This window comes from Siniperca chuatsi, linkage group LG5, assembly GCF_020085105.1.
Source record: "Siniperca chuatsi isolate FFG_IHB_CAS linkage group LG5, ASM2008510v1, whole genome shotgun sequence".
Taxonomy (NCBI): domain Eukaryota; kingdom Metazoa; phylum Chordata; class Actinopteri; order Centrarchiformes; family Sinipercidae; genus Siniperca; species Siniperca chuatsi.
Window position 1 is genome coordinate 7,644,217 of NC_058046.1, and position 17,088 is coordinate 7,661,304.

General features: G+C 39.0%; 1 protein-coding gene across 3 annotated transcripts in view; it reads left to right on the top strand.

The window, feature by feature from the left end:
* loxl2b (lysyl oxidase-like 2b) overlaps positions 1–15,248 on the top strand; it is a 50,182-nt gene extending 34,934 nt beyond the window's left edge. For all 3 annotated transcript variants that reach the window (XM_044196074.1, XM_044196072.1, XM_044196073.1), the window contains exons 6-14: positions 250–433; positions 3,349–3,500; positions 3,923–4,090; positions 7,480–7,645; positions 8,180–8,420; positions 9,802–9,917; positions 10,588–10,724; positions 10,838–10,949; positions 11,695–15,248. In XM_044196074.1, the coding sequence (XP_044052009.1) occupies positions 250–433; positions 3,349–3,500; positions 3,923–4,090; positions 7,480–7,645; positions 8,180–8,420; positions 9,802–9,917; positions 10,588–10,724; positions 10,838–10,949; positions 11,695–11,765 (1,347 nt within the window). In that variant the 3' untranslated portion in view covers positions 11,766–15,248. The remainder of the gene's footprint in view (positions 1–249; positions 434–3,348; positions 3,501–3,922; positions 4,091–7,479; positions 7,646–8,179; positions 8,421–9,801; positions 9,918–10,587; positions 10,725–10,837; positions 10,950–11,694) is intronic.
* The last annotated feature ends 1,840 nt before the right edge of the window (positions 15,249–17,088 follow it).

The following is a 17,088-nucleotide window of genomic DNA, read 5'->3' on the forward strand; positions in this document are numbered from 1 at the left end:
AAACACTTCCAGTTTGTCTAAACAGTTAATGGGAGAACCGCATTAATAGCATGTTCTGTAAACATGAAGCCACCCAGTCTGCTGCCTCTGCTTTCTCATTACAGAGAAGGAAAAGTTGAGGTTCCAAACTTTTAGCTGAGTCTGTTATTTTTGAAAGCACCAGAATAACCTAAATATGTGGTTTTAGAATTTGAACATTTCAGCTTTTACAGTGATGTCTTTTACAATGTCTCTGTTTTTCTTCTTCAGCAACCATTGGTTCGTCTTCGTGGTGGGGCCATCGTAGGCGAGGGCCGAGTGGAGGTGTTGAAAAACGGAGAGTGGGGCACCATATGTGATGACAACTGGAACCTGCTGTCTGCCACCGTGGTGTGTCGAGAGCTGGGCTTCGGAACAGCCAAGGAAGCCATGTCTGGAGGTCGCCTAGGGCAAGGTATTATGGTTTTACATTTTCACTGTTGTTTGTCAACTGACTTTTTCCAGCCGCTCCTTGCTGCATGGTCACAACTGGGGGCTCCCCAGCAGGGACAACTCTGAGCTCTACGGAACATTTTAAGGATTGTTCTTTTTTTTTTTTTTTTACGTTTTGAATCACACATTAAGATAAGCCTAATCTAAGCTAGATGCTGTTCTCTCCCTCCTCCAACTCGAATTCAACACCTTATTTGTCTGTGGTAATCAGCTGGGTAATCCAACCAATGGGAAAAGCATAAATAAATGGATTGTGAAAGGCATACTAAGAAAAACCTAAAAAAACAGCCTGGACAAATTACACAGTAGACCTGAAACAGTCCCATGCCAATGAGCTCAGAATGGCAGTCTTTATTGTTGGAACAACAGTCCATGTATATTGCCTACATGGTACGGATGGGAGGTTATGACTGTGTAGCAAAACCACATATCCCAAACATTTCAGGCAGTAATTCTATCCTTTAAGCATTCTCCTCATATCACCCCTGTGTGCCACTGAGCAGAGTATCATGAACTCACAGACCTGATGGTAAAAATTATTTAGCTCGGTGGAACAGGATTAGTTACATTGTGCAGGTCAGTGAGGTTTGGGAATCCATTCCTGAGCTGGTATGAACTCATATCTTTCTGTAAGGATATATGAAGATTCCTGTGCACTGCAAGAGGTAAAAAGAGACATGGCAAGCCTCGCTCAGCTGGACTGTGAACAGAACGTCTCTCTCCTTTTAGCTCTGTTTTGTTCTCCAGCAACTCCTGAGGGAAATATCTGGCTCTTTAGCTGCTAAATGCTCCACTGTGTTCACCAGCTAGTTGATAACTTTGTCCGTCTGCTGTTTGGCGCTGCGCAGTTAGTGTATAATGGGTTTCTCAGAGCTTTTTTGCTGAAAACAGTTGCCTGCTGTGTCTGGAAACAGGGTTGATGAGAGCAGTGAGAGCAAACCAAAACAGTAAAGTTGTGGGCCTGAAAACCAAAACACTGAGCTGAAGGAGGCTAAAACGCTCCGTAGAGCAGAGGGGAACTGAAGATTCAGGTAATGATTCTCTGTGAGTTTCTCAGTACAAGCGACAACTCCCACATTACTTAAGTTTAATTTAATCCATTGTTGATATAAAAATATAGGTTAGAGTAGCTTTAAAGTTTTAAAACGCCTGGTTGCTGCAGCAGGATAAGATACATATGAACTCTTAAAAGGTTGGTTCAACCAAATTACAAAAAAGCTAATTTTGGTTTTATTAGTCCAGGTTTTGAGACTATGTCTATGGCTATGGCACCCAAATACAGTGGAAATAAGATAAAATAAATAAATATAATAATATTAAAATATTGATTTGTGTTGCTTTAACTCCAAATTGTAGAGCTAAGAGAGATAGCTAGATCAGTTGATTATCTACATGATCGTATGACAAAGTTATTCCTTGACAACAGAGAGAAGCTTGTTTTTGTAACCACATATAGATTATTGTAAACAAATGTCTTTATTTTCCCTCACTTCTCAATTGACACTCTGCTTTAATATATTAACTGTGCTGGTAGATACATTGAAAATAATTGCTTATAGGAATCATTAAAGTCTGCCTCTCACATCTTCAATGTATTTAGGCAAAACGAAATTACTCTTTAATTTGTTTGCCAGATTAGGTGAAATTGATAGGCATTTTATTTTGAAATGTACAAGGCAAAGCTTGTGCTTCCTGGGGTTTTGGGATAGGCCCAGAAGAAGATCCGCTCCTTTTATTGACACGTTATTTTAATATCACTTTATGTTCACCACTGAGGAGTCTTCCCAGACTGCACCAGCAGGGTTATATCACCAGCTGCATGGAGTGTTTTTCTAAATTACATACTCAGCAGATATCTACCCTGTGTTATACAGTGTTTTAAAGCCCTAGCCCACCTGTTGTCAGGATATACTATAGGAAAAAGTACATTTTTCTCTAAGGGCGTACCAATAACTAAAGGCTAAAGAATCCTATACAGCATGGCACTTCTGAATAGGAGGTGTTTCCTTTTTCATAAACAGGGACATGCTGTACATTCCAGTAACATTAGACATGGAAAATGTTGAAACAGAGGGAATGTTGATTTTCCATCATGATTTCTCATCAGTGGCTCTCCGTAACCCTTCATGGAGAAAAACAAAACTCAGATGGAAATGACAAAAAACTCAGATGGTCAATAGCACACCATAACAAACAGCGAAACATTTAAAAAAAGATCATTATAGATGAAGGCATGTCTTATTAGCACATAGCAGACATGAAGCATACATAAATAAATCAGATAACCTAATTAGTAAATGATAATTTAAAAAAAACTTTTTAAAGGAATAGTTATTTTGGGAAATACACTTACTCGCTTTCTTGTCAAGAGTCAGATGAAAAGATCGATACCACTCTTATGTCTATATGCTAAATATGAAGCTACAGCCAGCAGCTGGTTAGCTCAGCTTAGCATAATGACTGGAAGCAGGGACAGCTAGCCTGGCTCTGTCCAAAGATTTTTTTTAAATGACTAGTTGTGGTTTTATGGATAGTTACGTGCTGAAACCGTTTCTTGGCCAGACCGATGAGCCTTTGCTTGTTGCCTGGCAACCTCACGGTGACGACAAGACTCCTGGTGCTGGTAGGCAGATGTTTTTAACTTTGGGCAGAGCCAGGCTAGCTTACCCCATGCTTCCTGTCTTTATGCTAAAATAAAATAATCTGCTGCTTGCTGTAGCTTCATATTTACCAAACAGACATGATAGTGGTATCAATCTCCTCATCTAACTCACAGCAAGAAAGCAAATAAGCATATTTCCCTCTCAGTTTCAACAGGAAGCGGAATAAAACCCTAAGAATCCTTTCCAAGCAGTTTCTTTTGTCTGTATTTTTCAGGTATGGGCCCGGTGCATATGAATGAGGTGGAGTGCTCTGGATTTGAGAAGTCTATCACAGAGTGTTTCTTCAACAAGGAGGCTCTCGGTTGCAGCCACGAGGAGGATGCAGCCGTCAGATGTAACGTTCCTGCTATGGGCTTCCAGGAGTCGGTGAGCCTCAGCTTTGTTTCAGTCAAACAGCAACAAACTCACTCACAAGAAACATGATCAAAATGCAGCGTTGACCGGTTTGTCCTGCATACAAGAACAGCACTTACAACACACACACACAAATCTTTATCTTAATAGATGTTTAGGGGCTTGTTTAGTTTGTACCAACTACAACGGGAGACTAGATTTGTCTTTCCATGTATTTTATGCATATGTATGGTCTTCTGTAGACAAGGATATTTTGCGCATCATATATATCTATATCACAATCATCAGTATCAGCTGTTAATATTTATTTAGTTTATTTTCAATAACATTTTGTAAATATCATTTTGAGAATGTTGAAAAAACACCAAATATCATGTCAACTATCACTGATTCATGTAAAGTCTGAGCCTGTGTTGTGTTTTTCATGCCCATAGCTGCGTCTGAGTGGAGGTCGTAGCCCCTTCGAGGGCCGCGTGGAGGTGCTGATGGAGAGGAACGGTTCTTTGGTGTGGGGAACGGTGTGCAGTGAAGGCTGGGGAACCATGGAGGCCATGGTGGTCTGCAGACAGCTGGGCCTGGGCTTCGCCAGCAACGCTTTCCAGGTACGAGTCAGAGCAGCCAGCGGTTGAAAATCAGCCTGTTTGGGTTTGTTCTGAACTTAACAGGATTTTCTTTTCCATCAATTCAAATGTTGCAACCTATAAAGTAAATATATGAAATGTTTAAGGACAAAACCAACAAATGGTGTATATTGTGTTTAATGTTCTTCCAGTCTATCAAACCTAGATAATACAATACAAATTTTTACAAATCTTCAGCAGGAAAAGCCCTAGTTTAGCAATGATTTTTCACTGCACTTCACATCTCAGATTCAGTCTTGAAACTATATAAACTAATAAAATATTCAAGTAATCCAAAACTGCATAATGCTTTACAGGAGCCTTCCTATGAATTATATAGCTACTTCAGTTGATTAAGGGAAACTATGGGGCCTGCAAAATAAAGTGTTACCTGTGTACACGCACCCACCCATTTCTACTGAGCTGTGCTGGCTCAGCAGTAACCACCTGACTGAGCACTGGAAGTAGCTTCTCCCTGAAATAGCCAGTGCAAAATAGGATTGATGACTATTAAATCTTTGCCTCAGTAATAAAAGTTGCAACGTATGCAACATTTTACTTCAGTTCATAGTAACGTTTTCATTCCAAACCTTGTCAAAGTTTTTAAATACACTGTGTAAGGTACAGCAATGAATGTGATTTGAAAATAGACCTGCCACATCCCTTTCTTATTTTCAGTCTTCCACTGCTTTGATCTAGAAGAGTTTGGCCATCATCTCTTCTCTTCTCTCATTCTTTGGTCCCACCTACTTCAGCTGCCTGTCTCCTATAAGGTTAAATGACTGTCGACATTAATTAGTAGCCTGTTTGAATTAACAGCCAGTCAGCTGAGATCTGTGGTGTAGATTATGGTCTTCTTTAAGGGGGTTAAGGACAGCTTTTTATTGACACACAATCAGCGTCACATACTGTAGCCCCCAGCACTGCACTGAGACACAGCTTAACTCTGACTTTCTCTTTTTCGTTTTGGTATCCAAGTGGCCAAACACAGTAGGGTGTTTGCAGTCAGTAGTTTAGGACTTACCATCCGGAAGCCACGTGAGGTCCTTGAAAAAGTTCCATCAAGGCTCATATGAGATTGACAGCATTTTAGTGTTTGCGGTCTGTAAAAGTAATGAATGAATGAAACATTAATTTTGCTCTGTCAGACTACATAAAATGTTAATAAGACATACTGTATATATTACTGTATATTCACAGTTTCAGTATATTGTAAGCTGGACATTTTCAGTCTTAGCTGCTGAAAGATAGATTGTCAAATCCATCTGCAAGCAATTTTAGAAAACCAATAAATCTGAAAAAAGTGAAGAGATTAACTTGATATATAGTAATGTACGGGAATCAGTCTTGGTGGCATTGGCACAGACACTTATTGTGTAACTGCCGTTTGTTACATTTAACTTTTTACTAGATAATATATCGCAAAAAGTCACAATCTCATCATCATCTCTTTGATTTCAACAGCACATCAGAATATAATGTCCCATCCATCATGCTGTAGAAGGATAGGGTGTGCCCTCTAGTGGTCAGTCTAGAGAATCACCTTTCTTTGCAACAATTCTTGGTATTACTGTGAAAATTTCCATTGATATCCTTAATAAAGGGACCGTATGGTTGCTTGGCATCATCACAATATTCAGTGGGAATACTGTGAGCGTGTCTTTGCTTTCAGACAGTTTTGCAGGTTGTTCATCAACATTTTGACACCTTACTGTATTCCAGAAATTAAACATAAAATATGGTGGATAGAAGCTATAGCAATTGTGGGGCCAACCAATATGGATTGTTTTTCAGCTGTTGAAATCTCACATTTCTGCAGTTAGTCAGTGTCTTGAGATCAATCATTTACATGCCTAAAACATTTAAAGTGTTTTTTGAACATGTAAGTTAAAAACTGTTATTTATTTTGATTTATTTTTTCATTAGTGTTTTTTAAAACAGTGTCCAAAGCAGAATATGGACCATCATTTGCTTCTAGTACTCTTCAGTGAGAGCCATACCAGTGAAAGAGTTTTGTGAGTTACTACTGGTGAAACAGTGGTGGTGAAAATAAGTACTTAAGTACAGTTTTGAGGCACTTGAATATTTCCATTTTCTGCTGCTTTATACTTCTGCTCTAATTACTAATTACTCATTTTCATGTAAAACATATGATCATCCTATATGTTATCTAAGATTAATAATAATAATAATGATAATAGAGATAATGGGATTGCAGATCCATGTACAGCTTTGTAGGTTAACGTGAGGAGTTTGTACTCAATGCGGGAGTGAACAGGAAGCCAGTGTAAGTTAAATAACATTGGAGTTATATGTTGATGTAGGGAGGTGTGTGTGAGAATACGGGCAGCACAGTTTTGAACATATTGAAGTTGTGAAGTGATAAGTGATGGGAGACCGTAAAGCTGAGCATTGCAGTAATCTCGTCTGGAGGTAAAGAAGACATGTACCAATTTTTTGGCATCAGAAGGTGACAAGAAAGGTCTTATTTTCGCAATATTGCGGAGGTGGAAGAATGACGTTTTGGTGATGTTATTGATATATGATACAAATGAGAGCTGGCTATCAAACATGACACCAAGGTTTCGGACGAGAGAGGACGGAGATACTGGAGTCTTGTCAGTAGTTAGATTTGGGTTGCTTGCTTTAATTTATAGTGCCAGTCAGAATAGTCTCAGTTTTTGAACAGTTGAGTTTTAAGAAGTTGTGCTGCATCCAAGTTTTGATGTCCCCCAAGCAGTCAGAGAGGGTCAGGGAGGAGTCATTCATATAAGGCTTGGTTGATTTATAAATTTGCGTGTCATCCGCGTAGCAATGAAATCCTAGCCCATACCAATGATGTGTCCGAGTGGCAGCTTGTAAATGCAGAATGCAAGTGGAGAAGAACCTTGTGGAACTCCTTGTGTTACTGGCGCTGCGTAGGATTGACTTTTTTTCCCATGCAGTTGATGGAATGACTGAAGGTGTCGAAGGCTGCACTTAGGTCAAGGAGGATCAAAATGCTGATGGCTCCGGAATCAGCTGACACCAGGAGGTCGTTGGTTACCTGGACAAGTGCCGCTTCGGTACTGTGACCTGAAGCCTGATTGAAAGAGCATTGAACAGGTGGTGAATGAAGAGGTGGTTACTGAGCTGCTCTGAAATTGTGCATTCCAAGATTTTGGCCAGGAATGGCAGAATCACTACCAAAATATACAAATGATAGTATATCCCATTTTTTAATAATTTGTGCAATCAAAAAGTTGCACTTCCACATGAATCAGCTCTACAATATATACAGTATGTAATCAATCAAAGTGCATCAGAGGTGGATGGCATGTGGATGTCACCCTAATGTCAGCTGTGAACCATGGATCATGTTTTCACAACAGGAGACGTCGTATTGGCCAGGAGAGGTGAGTGCCGACGCTGTGGTGATGAGTGGCGTTCGCTGCTCTGGTACTGAGATGTCTCTGTCCCACTGCCTGCACCACGGAGCCCACCTCAGCTGCCCCAAAGGGGGCGGACGCAACGCCGCCGGAGTCTCCTGCTCTGAGAGTAAGACACCAAATTCATATGTTGTTGATGGTAAATGCTTTTGAGAGGTAACTGTCAAAAACTGTGCCCAGATATCATGAAATGTTACATCAGTAATATTTGTGTGCTGCCCCTTTAAGATCCTGAACGTTGTATGGTCATGAATGACTTAGGAAAAGTAACTGATATCTTTGCTTTTAATTATACTTTGACAAGAGCCTTTGCCATTCAATTTGTCAGTTCGCATGTTCACACTGAAAAGCTTTGACTCTTTTGTTATGCACATTGAGTTTTAATTCAACAAATGAAATTATTTCTGCCTCTGGAGAAGCTCTGCCTCGGAGAAATGTTTGTATAACTGAACTCCAATATTCGTCCTGAATCACAGGAGGGCTCTGCAGTTTGAAACAGAAACCACTCATTTACTTGACACGTGCCAGAGCTTTTCTGGGTTTTTTGCCAATGAGAGAGCCACTATGTTATGCTATGTTTCTAATTATGTTTTGTCTCCGTCTGCTTCTCTGTGGTTTTTTTCTCTGATCCTCCTGTCCACAGCGGCTCCTGACCTGGTGTTGAACCCTCAGGTGGTGGAGCAGACCACCTACATGGAGGACAGGCCTATGTTCATGCTGCAGTGTGCGTACGAGGAGAACTGTCTGTCCTCCACCTCCAGCCAGGTGCCGGCCAACTCCTACCGCCGCCTGCTGCGCTTCTCCTCCCAGATCCACAACAACGGCCAGTCTGACTTTCGGCCCAAAGCTAGCAGACACTCCTGGGTGTGGCACGACTGTCATAGGTCAGTGTCAAAGAGTACAAGGACTCTTTTATATGCCCTTGGGTCTTAAGATTTCATCATATGACAATTCCACAGTAGCAATCTTTTTTCATTTACTGGACACCAGAGCCAAACTATGTGTTTGCTAATACAAGGTGCTGAAATTGTCTATGTCATTCTGTTAAACCTTCAGTGAAATATTTTGCACTTTGCTTTAGGAATAGTTCAACATTTGGGAAATATGGTTATGGAAATATGTTTGGCTTTATTTCTGAGAGTTGGATGAGAAGATTGATACCACTCTCATGTCTGTGCGTTAAGTACAGAGCTGGAGCCAAGAGGCGACTAGCCTAGCTTAGCATAAAGACTGGAAGCAGGGGGAAACAGCTAGCCTGGCTATATGCCAATCTGCATCTCTAAAGCTCACTAATTAACACATTATATCTTGTTAATTTAATTAGCCCATAAACAGAAATGTATAAAGGACAGTTTATGTTTTTAGGGGGAGTTACATGATGGATAGGGTACTAATCCTTTTTTTATTTACTAATAAAAAATGTATTAAATACTAGCTACAAGTTAAAGATATTTAAACATAACCACAGAATATTGGTAGCATGAATAAGAAAATCCATTTTGGCATTCAAAAAGTAAACTTGTGCAACCTGTCTTACAGAACAACAAGCATACTGAAATGCATGTGTGCCCGGTGGGAAATGATGGCAGGAGATTTGGCAGATTCATAGCTTTAAAAATGACATTTATCATACAATAGCATTCTTAATCACAGGCACAGAGAATTTGCAGAAGCAGTTGTAACCAGTGTATATTTAAAAAACATAAATCACAATTTCATTACATACCACAAGCACAAAGTAATTTGAACTTCATGACATGAGATGTTGTTTGTTGATAATTTTACCACATAATTGAAGAAGACATTTGAATGATTCAGAAATGACATCTCTAATTAGACTTAATTCAAGGAAAGAGAGACGACTTAGCCCCCATCATGTCTTGTTTCTGGAGCAGTTTTCCCCTCAGTATGTTCTGCTGCCCTGTAATTGCAAAATTGTGTGCTGTAAGCTAAAGCTACTGTACATAGTGTTGCAAAAAGTCCCACATTTTTGTGGTTTCTGTGTTGGCTGGAAGAACAGTTCACTGTTGGCAGCTTGACACAGCTACCAGCTTTCAACACGTCAGACCTTTGGTACCTTTGACTGGCAGAATTTGACAGAGCGTATCAGGCCAAAATCAAACCATTTTAAAGAAATGATTACAGGTTCCAAAATGCGTTTTTCTTTTTTGAATATAAAGAACATTGGTGCTACAGTAGACAACAAGAAGTGCCATTTTCAGCCTGAATAGGTTTGTAAAACTACATTTCTGTCTGTGTGTGTAGGCATTATCACAGCATGGAGGTTTTTACGCTCTATGACCTGTTCACCCTAAACGGAACCAAAGTGGCAGAAGGACACAAAGCAAGTTTTTGCCTGGAGGACTCAGAGTGTGATGAAGGTGAGAACCACAATAGGATTCTTACTTCAATTTCAAGATGTGAATAAACTGTTTCTTTTCAGAAATGTGGCAGAAACACCCTTTTTTCCCACATCATCAATAATGGGCTTTGAAAGCTGCACCAATCAATGTTTTTATATTAACAATGGATCAAATGCGTAATGTGAAAGTCACTTGAAGTGATGAACCCACAGAGAATTAGCGCCATAGTCTGCGATCTAAGGAGCTTTTCGGCATCTTTAAACTCATTATTTTGGTTTTACAGCCCACAACTTTTCTGTTTTGGTTCAGTCTCACTGCTCTCATCAACCTTGTTTCCAGACACGAGGCAGCTGTTTTCAATTCAATTTTATTTATATAGCGCCATTTCATAACAGAAGTTATCTTATTGCACTTGTCCTATAGAGCAGGTCGAGCTAAAAGTAGAGTGAATAGTGGACTTATATTCATCAGGCGTCCTAAAACACGATTGTAAATAAATGCTAATGTTGCTTTGTGTCTTCAGGGTGCATTAATGAGGAACCGTTTGCTAATACTTTCACCATAATAACTTTATAATATGATAATATGATTTGTTCTGCTGCCCCCAAGAGGCTAACAAAAACAATTCATGCAGCTTTGACATTTTAAGAATGGTTCTCAGAGGGTTTATTGTAATGTTTTATTACAGGTATTGAAAAGAGATATGAGTGTGCTAACTTTGGAGAGCAGGGTATCACTGTGGGCTGCTGGGATACCTACAGGCACGACATCGACTGCCAGTGGGTCGACATAACTGACATGAAACCTGGAGATTACATTTTCCAGGTAAAGTTTCGCATGTTCTGTTGTTCTTTTGTCTCTAAATAAAGACACACTGCAGCCATTAGTACTGGCCTTTCACAGTCATCCCTGACATGTTCATGTTCTCCCTCTCACAGATAGTAATTAATCCAAACTATGAAGTACCTGAGTCAGACTACACCAATAACATCATGAAATGCAGATGTCGGTATGATGGTCATCGTGTGTGGATGTACAGCTGCCATAATGGTAAGACCTCGCAATTATTTGGAGGAATATCTGTAACATCTACTGTCCTTTTAATGCTGATGATCTAAGAATTTAAGCTTATTGTACTGTTATACTTGAGGTCACTTCAAACTGTATATGTCATTAATAATGCACATGTTGTTGCTACATTTATTTTTATATTACTTAAAATTTTAGTCATGTGGAATGAAATTAAAATGTATAAGAGTGAGTTTTGTCGAAGTGTCCTTGGGAAAGATACTGGGGGGAGTTACATGATGGATAGGGTACTAATCCTTTTTTTATTTACTAATAAAAAAATTTATTAAATACTAAAGTTAAAGATATTTAAACATAACCACAGAATATTGGTAGCATGAATAAGAAAATCCATTTTGGCATTCAAAAAGTAAACTTGTGCAACCTGTCTTACAGAACAACAAGCATACTGAAATGCATGTGTGCCCTGTGGGAAATGATGGCAGGCGATTTGGCAGATTCATAGCTTTAAAAATGATAAGACATTTATCATACAATAGCATTCTTAATCACAGGCACAGAGAATTTGCAGAAGCAGTTGTAACCAGTGTATATTTCAAAAACATAAATCACAATTTCACCATTCACATTCATTTCATTACATACCACAAGCACAAAGTAATTTGAACTTCATGACATGAAATCCCCTACATTTATCAGTACTGTTGGTATCAGATGTGAAACAAAGACAAAGTGTGAAGTTGGTAACGCTGTCTGTCTCTGCTAGGTGGCTCATTAAGCACTGAAACAGAACAGACGTTCCCAGGCCTTCTCAACAACCAGGTGACTCACAGGTAAAGACAAAGCAGGGAGACCATCTGAAGCCCACCAACCACTACACATCTCCATCTGTGGTGGATTCCTCCCGCCAGCCCTGCCCTGTTCTCCCTCATCCATGAGGCAGCAGCTTTCTTTGATCCTCCAGCCTCCCTTTCCCCCCCCAGAAGAATATTTGATTCTCCCTCCTGTCCAAACAGAGGCAGCTACCAACACTTCCAATCTCCCTGGTTAAGATCAAGAGAACGGTGAAGCTCTCCGTCTGCCCTGTGACTTTTGTTTTTTGAAAGAGTCATGAAATCAACCTGCTGGGAAGTGGCAGGTATTTTACACAAGATGTAGCATTGGAGATTGTCATCAAGAATGTGTCTTCTTTGAAGTGCAGCACTTTAACAACCTTTTGTTTAAAGCTCGCCCTGGAGAGTTTGGATGTCAGTGCCAGGTCGCCTGAGGATTGAGAGGAATCATAACAACTGCACCAGTCTGTGTTTGGAAATAAATGCAGTATTCCACCACTTTTTTACGAGTTTCATAAAGTGCCTTTTACACACTAAAGTCCACATACACTGAGGTTATGTTACTCAGGCAAACTGAGCATTTCTTTTCCATGGCAGTTATATAAGCTGAAGGAACAATTTTCATGCTTCACTGAGGAGTTTATGCAAATCAAGCTGTGGCACAAGCAAGTCCTCAAAAAGCAAACAGCCTGTTCATCACCAATTACAAGTGCTCATCACCAAGGCTGAAACGTTACATGCTGAAGTGTCTTAAAGTGCCCCAAAGCCTTTTTTTTTTAAATAACTGGCGCATCTATTCTCTGAAATTGCTCTGGAAACTTTATGGACAAGACTGTAGTCTTTGCATAAAGTCTGAATGAAGTCACATTTCAAAGAGGAGTTACAATTCTTTGTAGGTGTTGGTGTTGCAAAGGTTGTTGGAAGCAATCTCAGTTAGTCCAGAAAAAAAAAAATAATTTGAGCAAACTTTGCTCACAGATTTACCTATAATTTAGATCACAGTATGCATTATCTAAGAGGTTTTAGTTTCGAGCAGCACTGTTATATAGCCTTCCAGTCATTGTGCAAAAGTAGTAAAAATAGAGAAAGAAAACTGGGGTTATGTAATTGGGTTATGTCTTCCCTTTAGAACAGCTTTTTCAAACTGACTGAGATCAATTTCAGCTCCCACACATTGTCTTGTTGTTCTGATATATGCATAACTCTTCCTTCTTTATGATATGTATCAATATTTTGCCTTTGAAGCTAATATGGGACCTCAAGTTTCTTTTCTTCTTGTTTAGGGCCTTTACAAAATGCCCATTTTCATTACATCCACCATATTTCAAGAGCAGTTTAATACCCCCTAAAAATCTTGTTTTTGCTAACCTCCAGTGGTATAACTTCTCATCTTGCTGCAGTGATGTAGAAGTATACTTCATGGTGTGTCTGTGCACCAAGACATTGGTGACAGCCACTGGGTGCAGTTACTCGTACAACAGGACTCACATCGGCCTTGAAGCTTTCCACCAGAGAGGACAGTGAAACACTGCTTTTCAGTCTGGTTTAAGTTTCTTTTTGGCAAGTCTCATCAGAAGTTTTGTCATAATTTCCCAAATAACTATGCTCGAATGTCTAACTATGTCATTCTGAAATGACACTGTGAGCAAATGGCAGATTTGTTCGAAAATATCACTCCAAATCCAACTTAAATTACGTGTTTTATAGCCTACATACCCGCTCTGTAAATCACATGTCCTGTGCTTTCTTTGGAGAAAAAATCAATTCCCAAAAAGCAGAAGTTTATATTTTATATTATATAGGTTTTTGGTTTTAGGACGACACCCTTCCTGTTTATGCCAATGGTTCTTTGTCTATTTATGTGTCATTCATTCAAATGGAATCGTCGCGATTAGTGGATTCGCTCGCTGGGGTAAATAAGTAAATTTGCATGAATTTTACATGTCAGGCTCAACTTTGGTGAACTTTGACCTGCAAATTTGCACGTTAACCAATAGAAAGCCATCTTAACAGTGCTGAACTAGAGAATGGAGAGCAGAGAGTCCAAAATGGAGGAAGCTATCGTCGCTAATTAGCTGTGTTGCACCATTCACTTTTATTTTTAACAATGGTTTGCAGACAATTATGAGACAGGAGTCGATGGTGCAAATACGTCTTTTGAATAAACCGTGTGAACTTATTATCCAGTTAGCGACCGAGCTAATGAGCTGGCTAACTGACTGTTAGCTTGTAGAGCTTTATTTTCCCTCCTTTCCTCGCCTAGAGAGAACATAGAGAGAATCTCTGGGAGTTGTGACCGACTAGCGCGTTAACGGTTAGCTCACCTGGCAGTTAGAGCAGTTCAGCAACTAACCCTGAGAGTACAGTACTTTTCTAAATATAAATACCAAACCAAATATTTCAAATATAAAAATGCACAGATTAATTTCGCTGTATCACTTTCTGGTGTGACCAGACCTTAAACCAGTGACGTTCTATCATAGGCTGACTAACATCCACATAACAGCCTGAAACACAACATAAAAGAAGACAAACTTTGAACATTCTCACATTGGCTTTCTAGCTTTCTTATTCTAATGTCGTCTTCGTATCTACTGTACAAGCATGGACCTTAGCTTACATGAAAGAGCTACTAACCACCAGGGCAGTTTGCAGGGTATATAGCTAATTAGCTAGTCAGCTGTAGCACATTTTACAGTTTAAAACCTTACTAACACCGCTGCTAACAAATTGCTATCTGACCTTGGCTTGTAAGCTACAGTTACCAGAGCAAGTTTGTTTACATTGTGTGTCCGTGCCCGTCAGCTCAGCTGTCAATCAAACATGTACACCGGCATATCCACTCACAGGCCTGAAGGCTAAAGAGCATTTCTGATGTTTCTCCAAAGAGCTTTTTTCTTCCTTTGAATAATAAAAATATTAACGATAAATTTAAAACTCATATCTATATGTTACTGAAGTGTGTCTTCCACAGCCAGTGGCACTCTGTCAGCTCTACAGGAGGATCATAGGATAGTAGCATTCTTTCAAATAAAGGAAGGTTTCAGCCATTTCCTCTCACTGTTTTCTATGTTGTCTTTACAAGGAAACAGAAGAGCAGATTTTCATCCTGTTGTGGCACAGATACCATCTTCTCATAACAGAGAGAGCACACAGAATCGCATTTCTCCCTGTTTAGACAGTCAGAGTTGCAGATATGTTGTTTTTCTACTCTATAAATTTTCAAGAGACAACAGAGACAACAGTTTTTTTTTTTTTTTTTTACAGTTTTACTCCTTGTTTTAAAAAATTACATTACGTACAATAATGTGTGTGTGAATCCTTTTTTATTGTACTTTTTATAATGGTGCTATCAAACCCCTGGCCCTCTGTTTTCTGAGGGTACAGTACATTATGTATACTAACAGTATACTTGAACTGAGCGTACGAAACAATGTGCTTTGTGTGTTAAACTATAATAAAGGTCTGAGTTACGTGGGCAAACAAATCTTTGCTGTTCAGTGTTTATATTCATTTTATCTTCATTATCAGTGGAAAATTTTTGATGTGCATGTATGCATTTTTCAGCAGCATCATCCTACTGCACACTGTTTTCCATTACACGTTTTCCATTACAAGAGCTGTAATTCACAGCTGCTGATAGCTGACATTTTATTTTAGCTTTATATTTGATATCTTTATATCAAATATCTTTGCGTGGAAAAGGTTCTAAAACTGGATTTTAACCATCATGTGACACTACAAAAATACACAGCTATACGGTACAATACAGACGAAATCATTAAAATGCAGAGTGGCTTCAGCTCACCACACTGCCGTCAGCTGGTATCTTTGAAACACACTGTATCCTGAAAGATTCTCTTTCTTGTTGCAGTGGATTTCCCAAGAGCCACATATGTTTTCCTGAGGTAGGAGAAACAATCAGTCATCTTTGGCAGCATTTACACTGCAACATATGTGATTTTAAGCCCTTTCGGATTTTTTCAAGATGTCAGATTCTTTGCACATTCTGAAAATCATATGGTGGTTGCAATTAAACATGGTCCCCGAAGTAGTAAAAATGGAACATGGGCATTATTTTTCTTAAAGAGAAAGCTAAATAAAATTAAGAAACTAAATGAGACACTTAACTACACATCCATTTGCTCCTTGCATTTACCCTTTGGCACTTTTTCTTGTCTTGAAACAGTCAGTAGACCAGGGCAGGACCAAGATTAGTCTTCTGTATTTTTCTATATGTTTTTTTCCCCTGAGAATTTGGGGGTTTAAGGTACGTGGGGTTGGGGGATGTTTACATCATCATTATTATTATTATTATTATTATTATTATTATTATTAAAAATGTACACGGTGGGTATTTTATAGGCCGATTCCAGTATTTCTAGACTTATCTATTTAAAATTATTTTTCCTAGCAGTGTGGCAAAGGCTTTGAAACAGCATTTTGAACTAATTAAAACAACTCTGAGATTTAGTAGGCTATTTATAAAATCCCCATGATGGGCTTGTATGCATGACTGGATTAACTAGTTAGAGGGGCCTGGAGCAAGAATATGTTGTCGGGCCCCTATTAATGCCCCCCAACCTCCAGCCCTCTGTTGTCTGTGCATGTTGCCTTTTGCCAGGGGAGCGCCCTGGTAGCACATGCCTCATATAGAAGGGTAAGTCCTTACTGTAGCAGGTTGTAGCTACCAATGAGGTCACATCCTCTTTTTTTAATGAAAAATCACAAATTAAAAAACAAATTTGGCAATTAATGGACGACCTGAGCCACAGCTGTCCACTAACTATATACAAACTTTGAAAACCATTTCGCCCTAAAAGATTAAAGTAGCATTAAACTGAAATACACAAGTGAAGTACAAATACATCAAACTTGTACTTGTGTACAGTACAGTAGTAAGTAAGTAAGTAAGTAGTATGTGCTTAGTTACTTTCCTCTACTGCCAGATGCCTTTGACTTAGTAATTTTTGTCTTCAGTACTTTAATAGAGCATTCTAGTAGTATTACAAGAAGTAGTATATATAGATATATATATCTATATTATTATTTATTTTTATTATTATTACATATTATTAAAGTTTTCTTGCTGTAGTTTCTCTAGGAGAGGGTCTAAAAGCTGTTTTCTGAGTGCTGTCTACTCTAAAATTGTTGCATTTCTGCATATAGGCATTTCTTCATTATTTTTGGAATGAAAAGTGTTGAATTTAAAAAATATTGAAAGCCTTATTTTACAAACTGACTGTGTTATTTTAAATCATAAAATGCGAGCTGCACTTTTGGTCCACAAATTCCCAGAAAGAAAAGCCCAAACCACAATTTTCTGT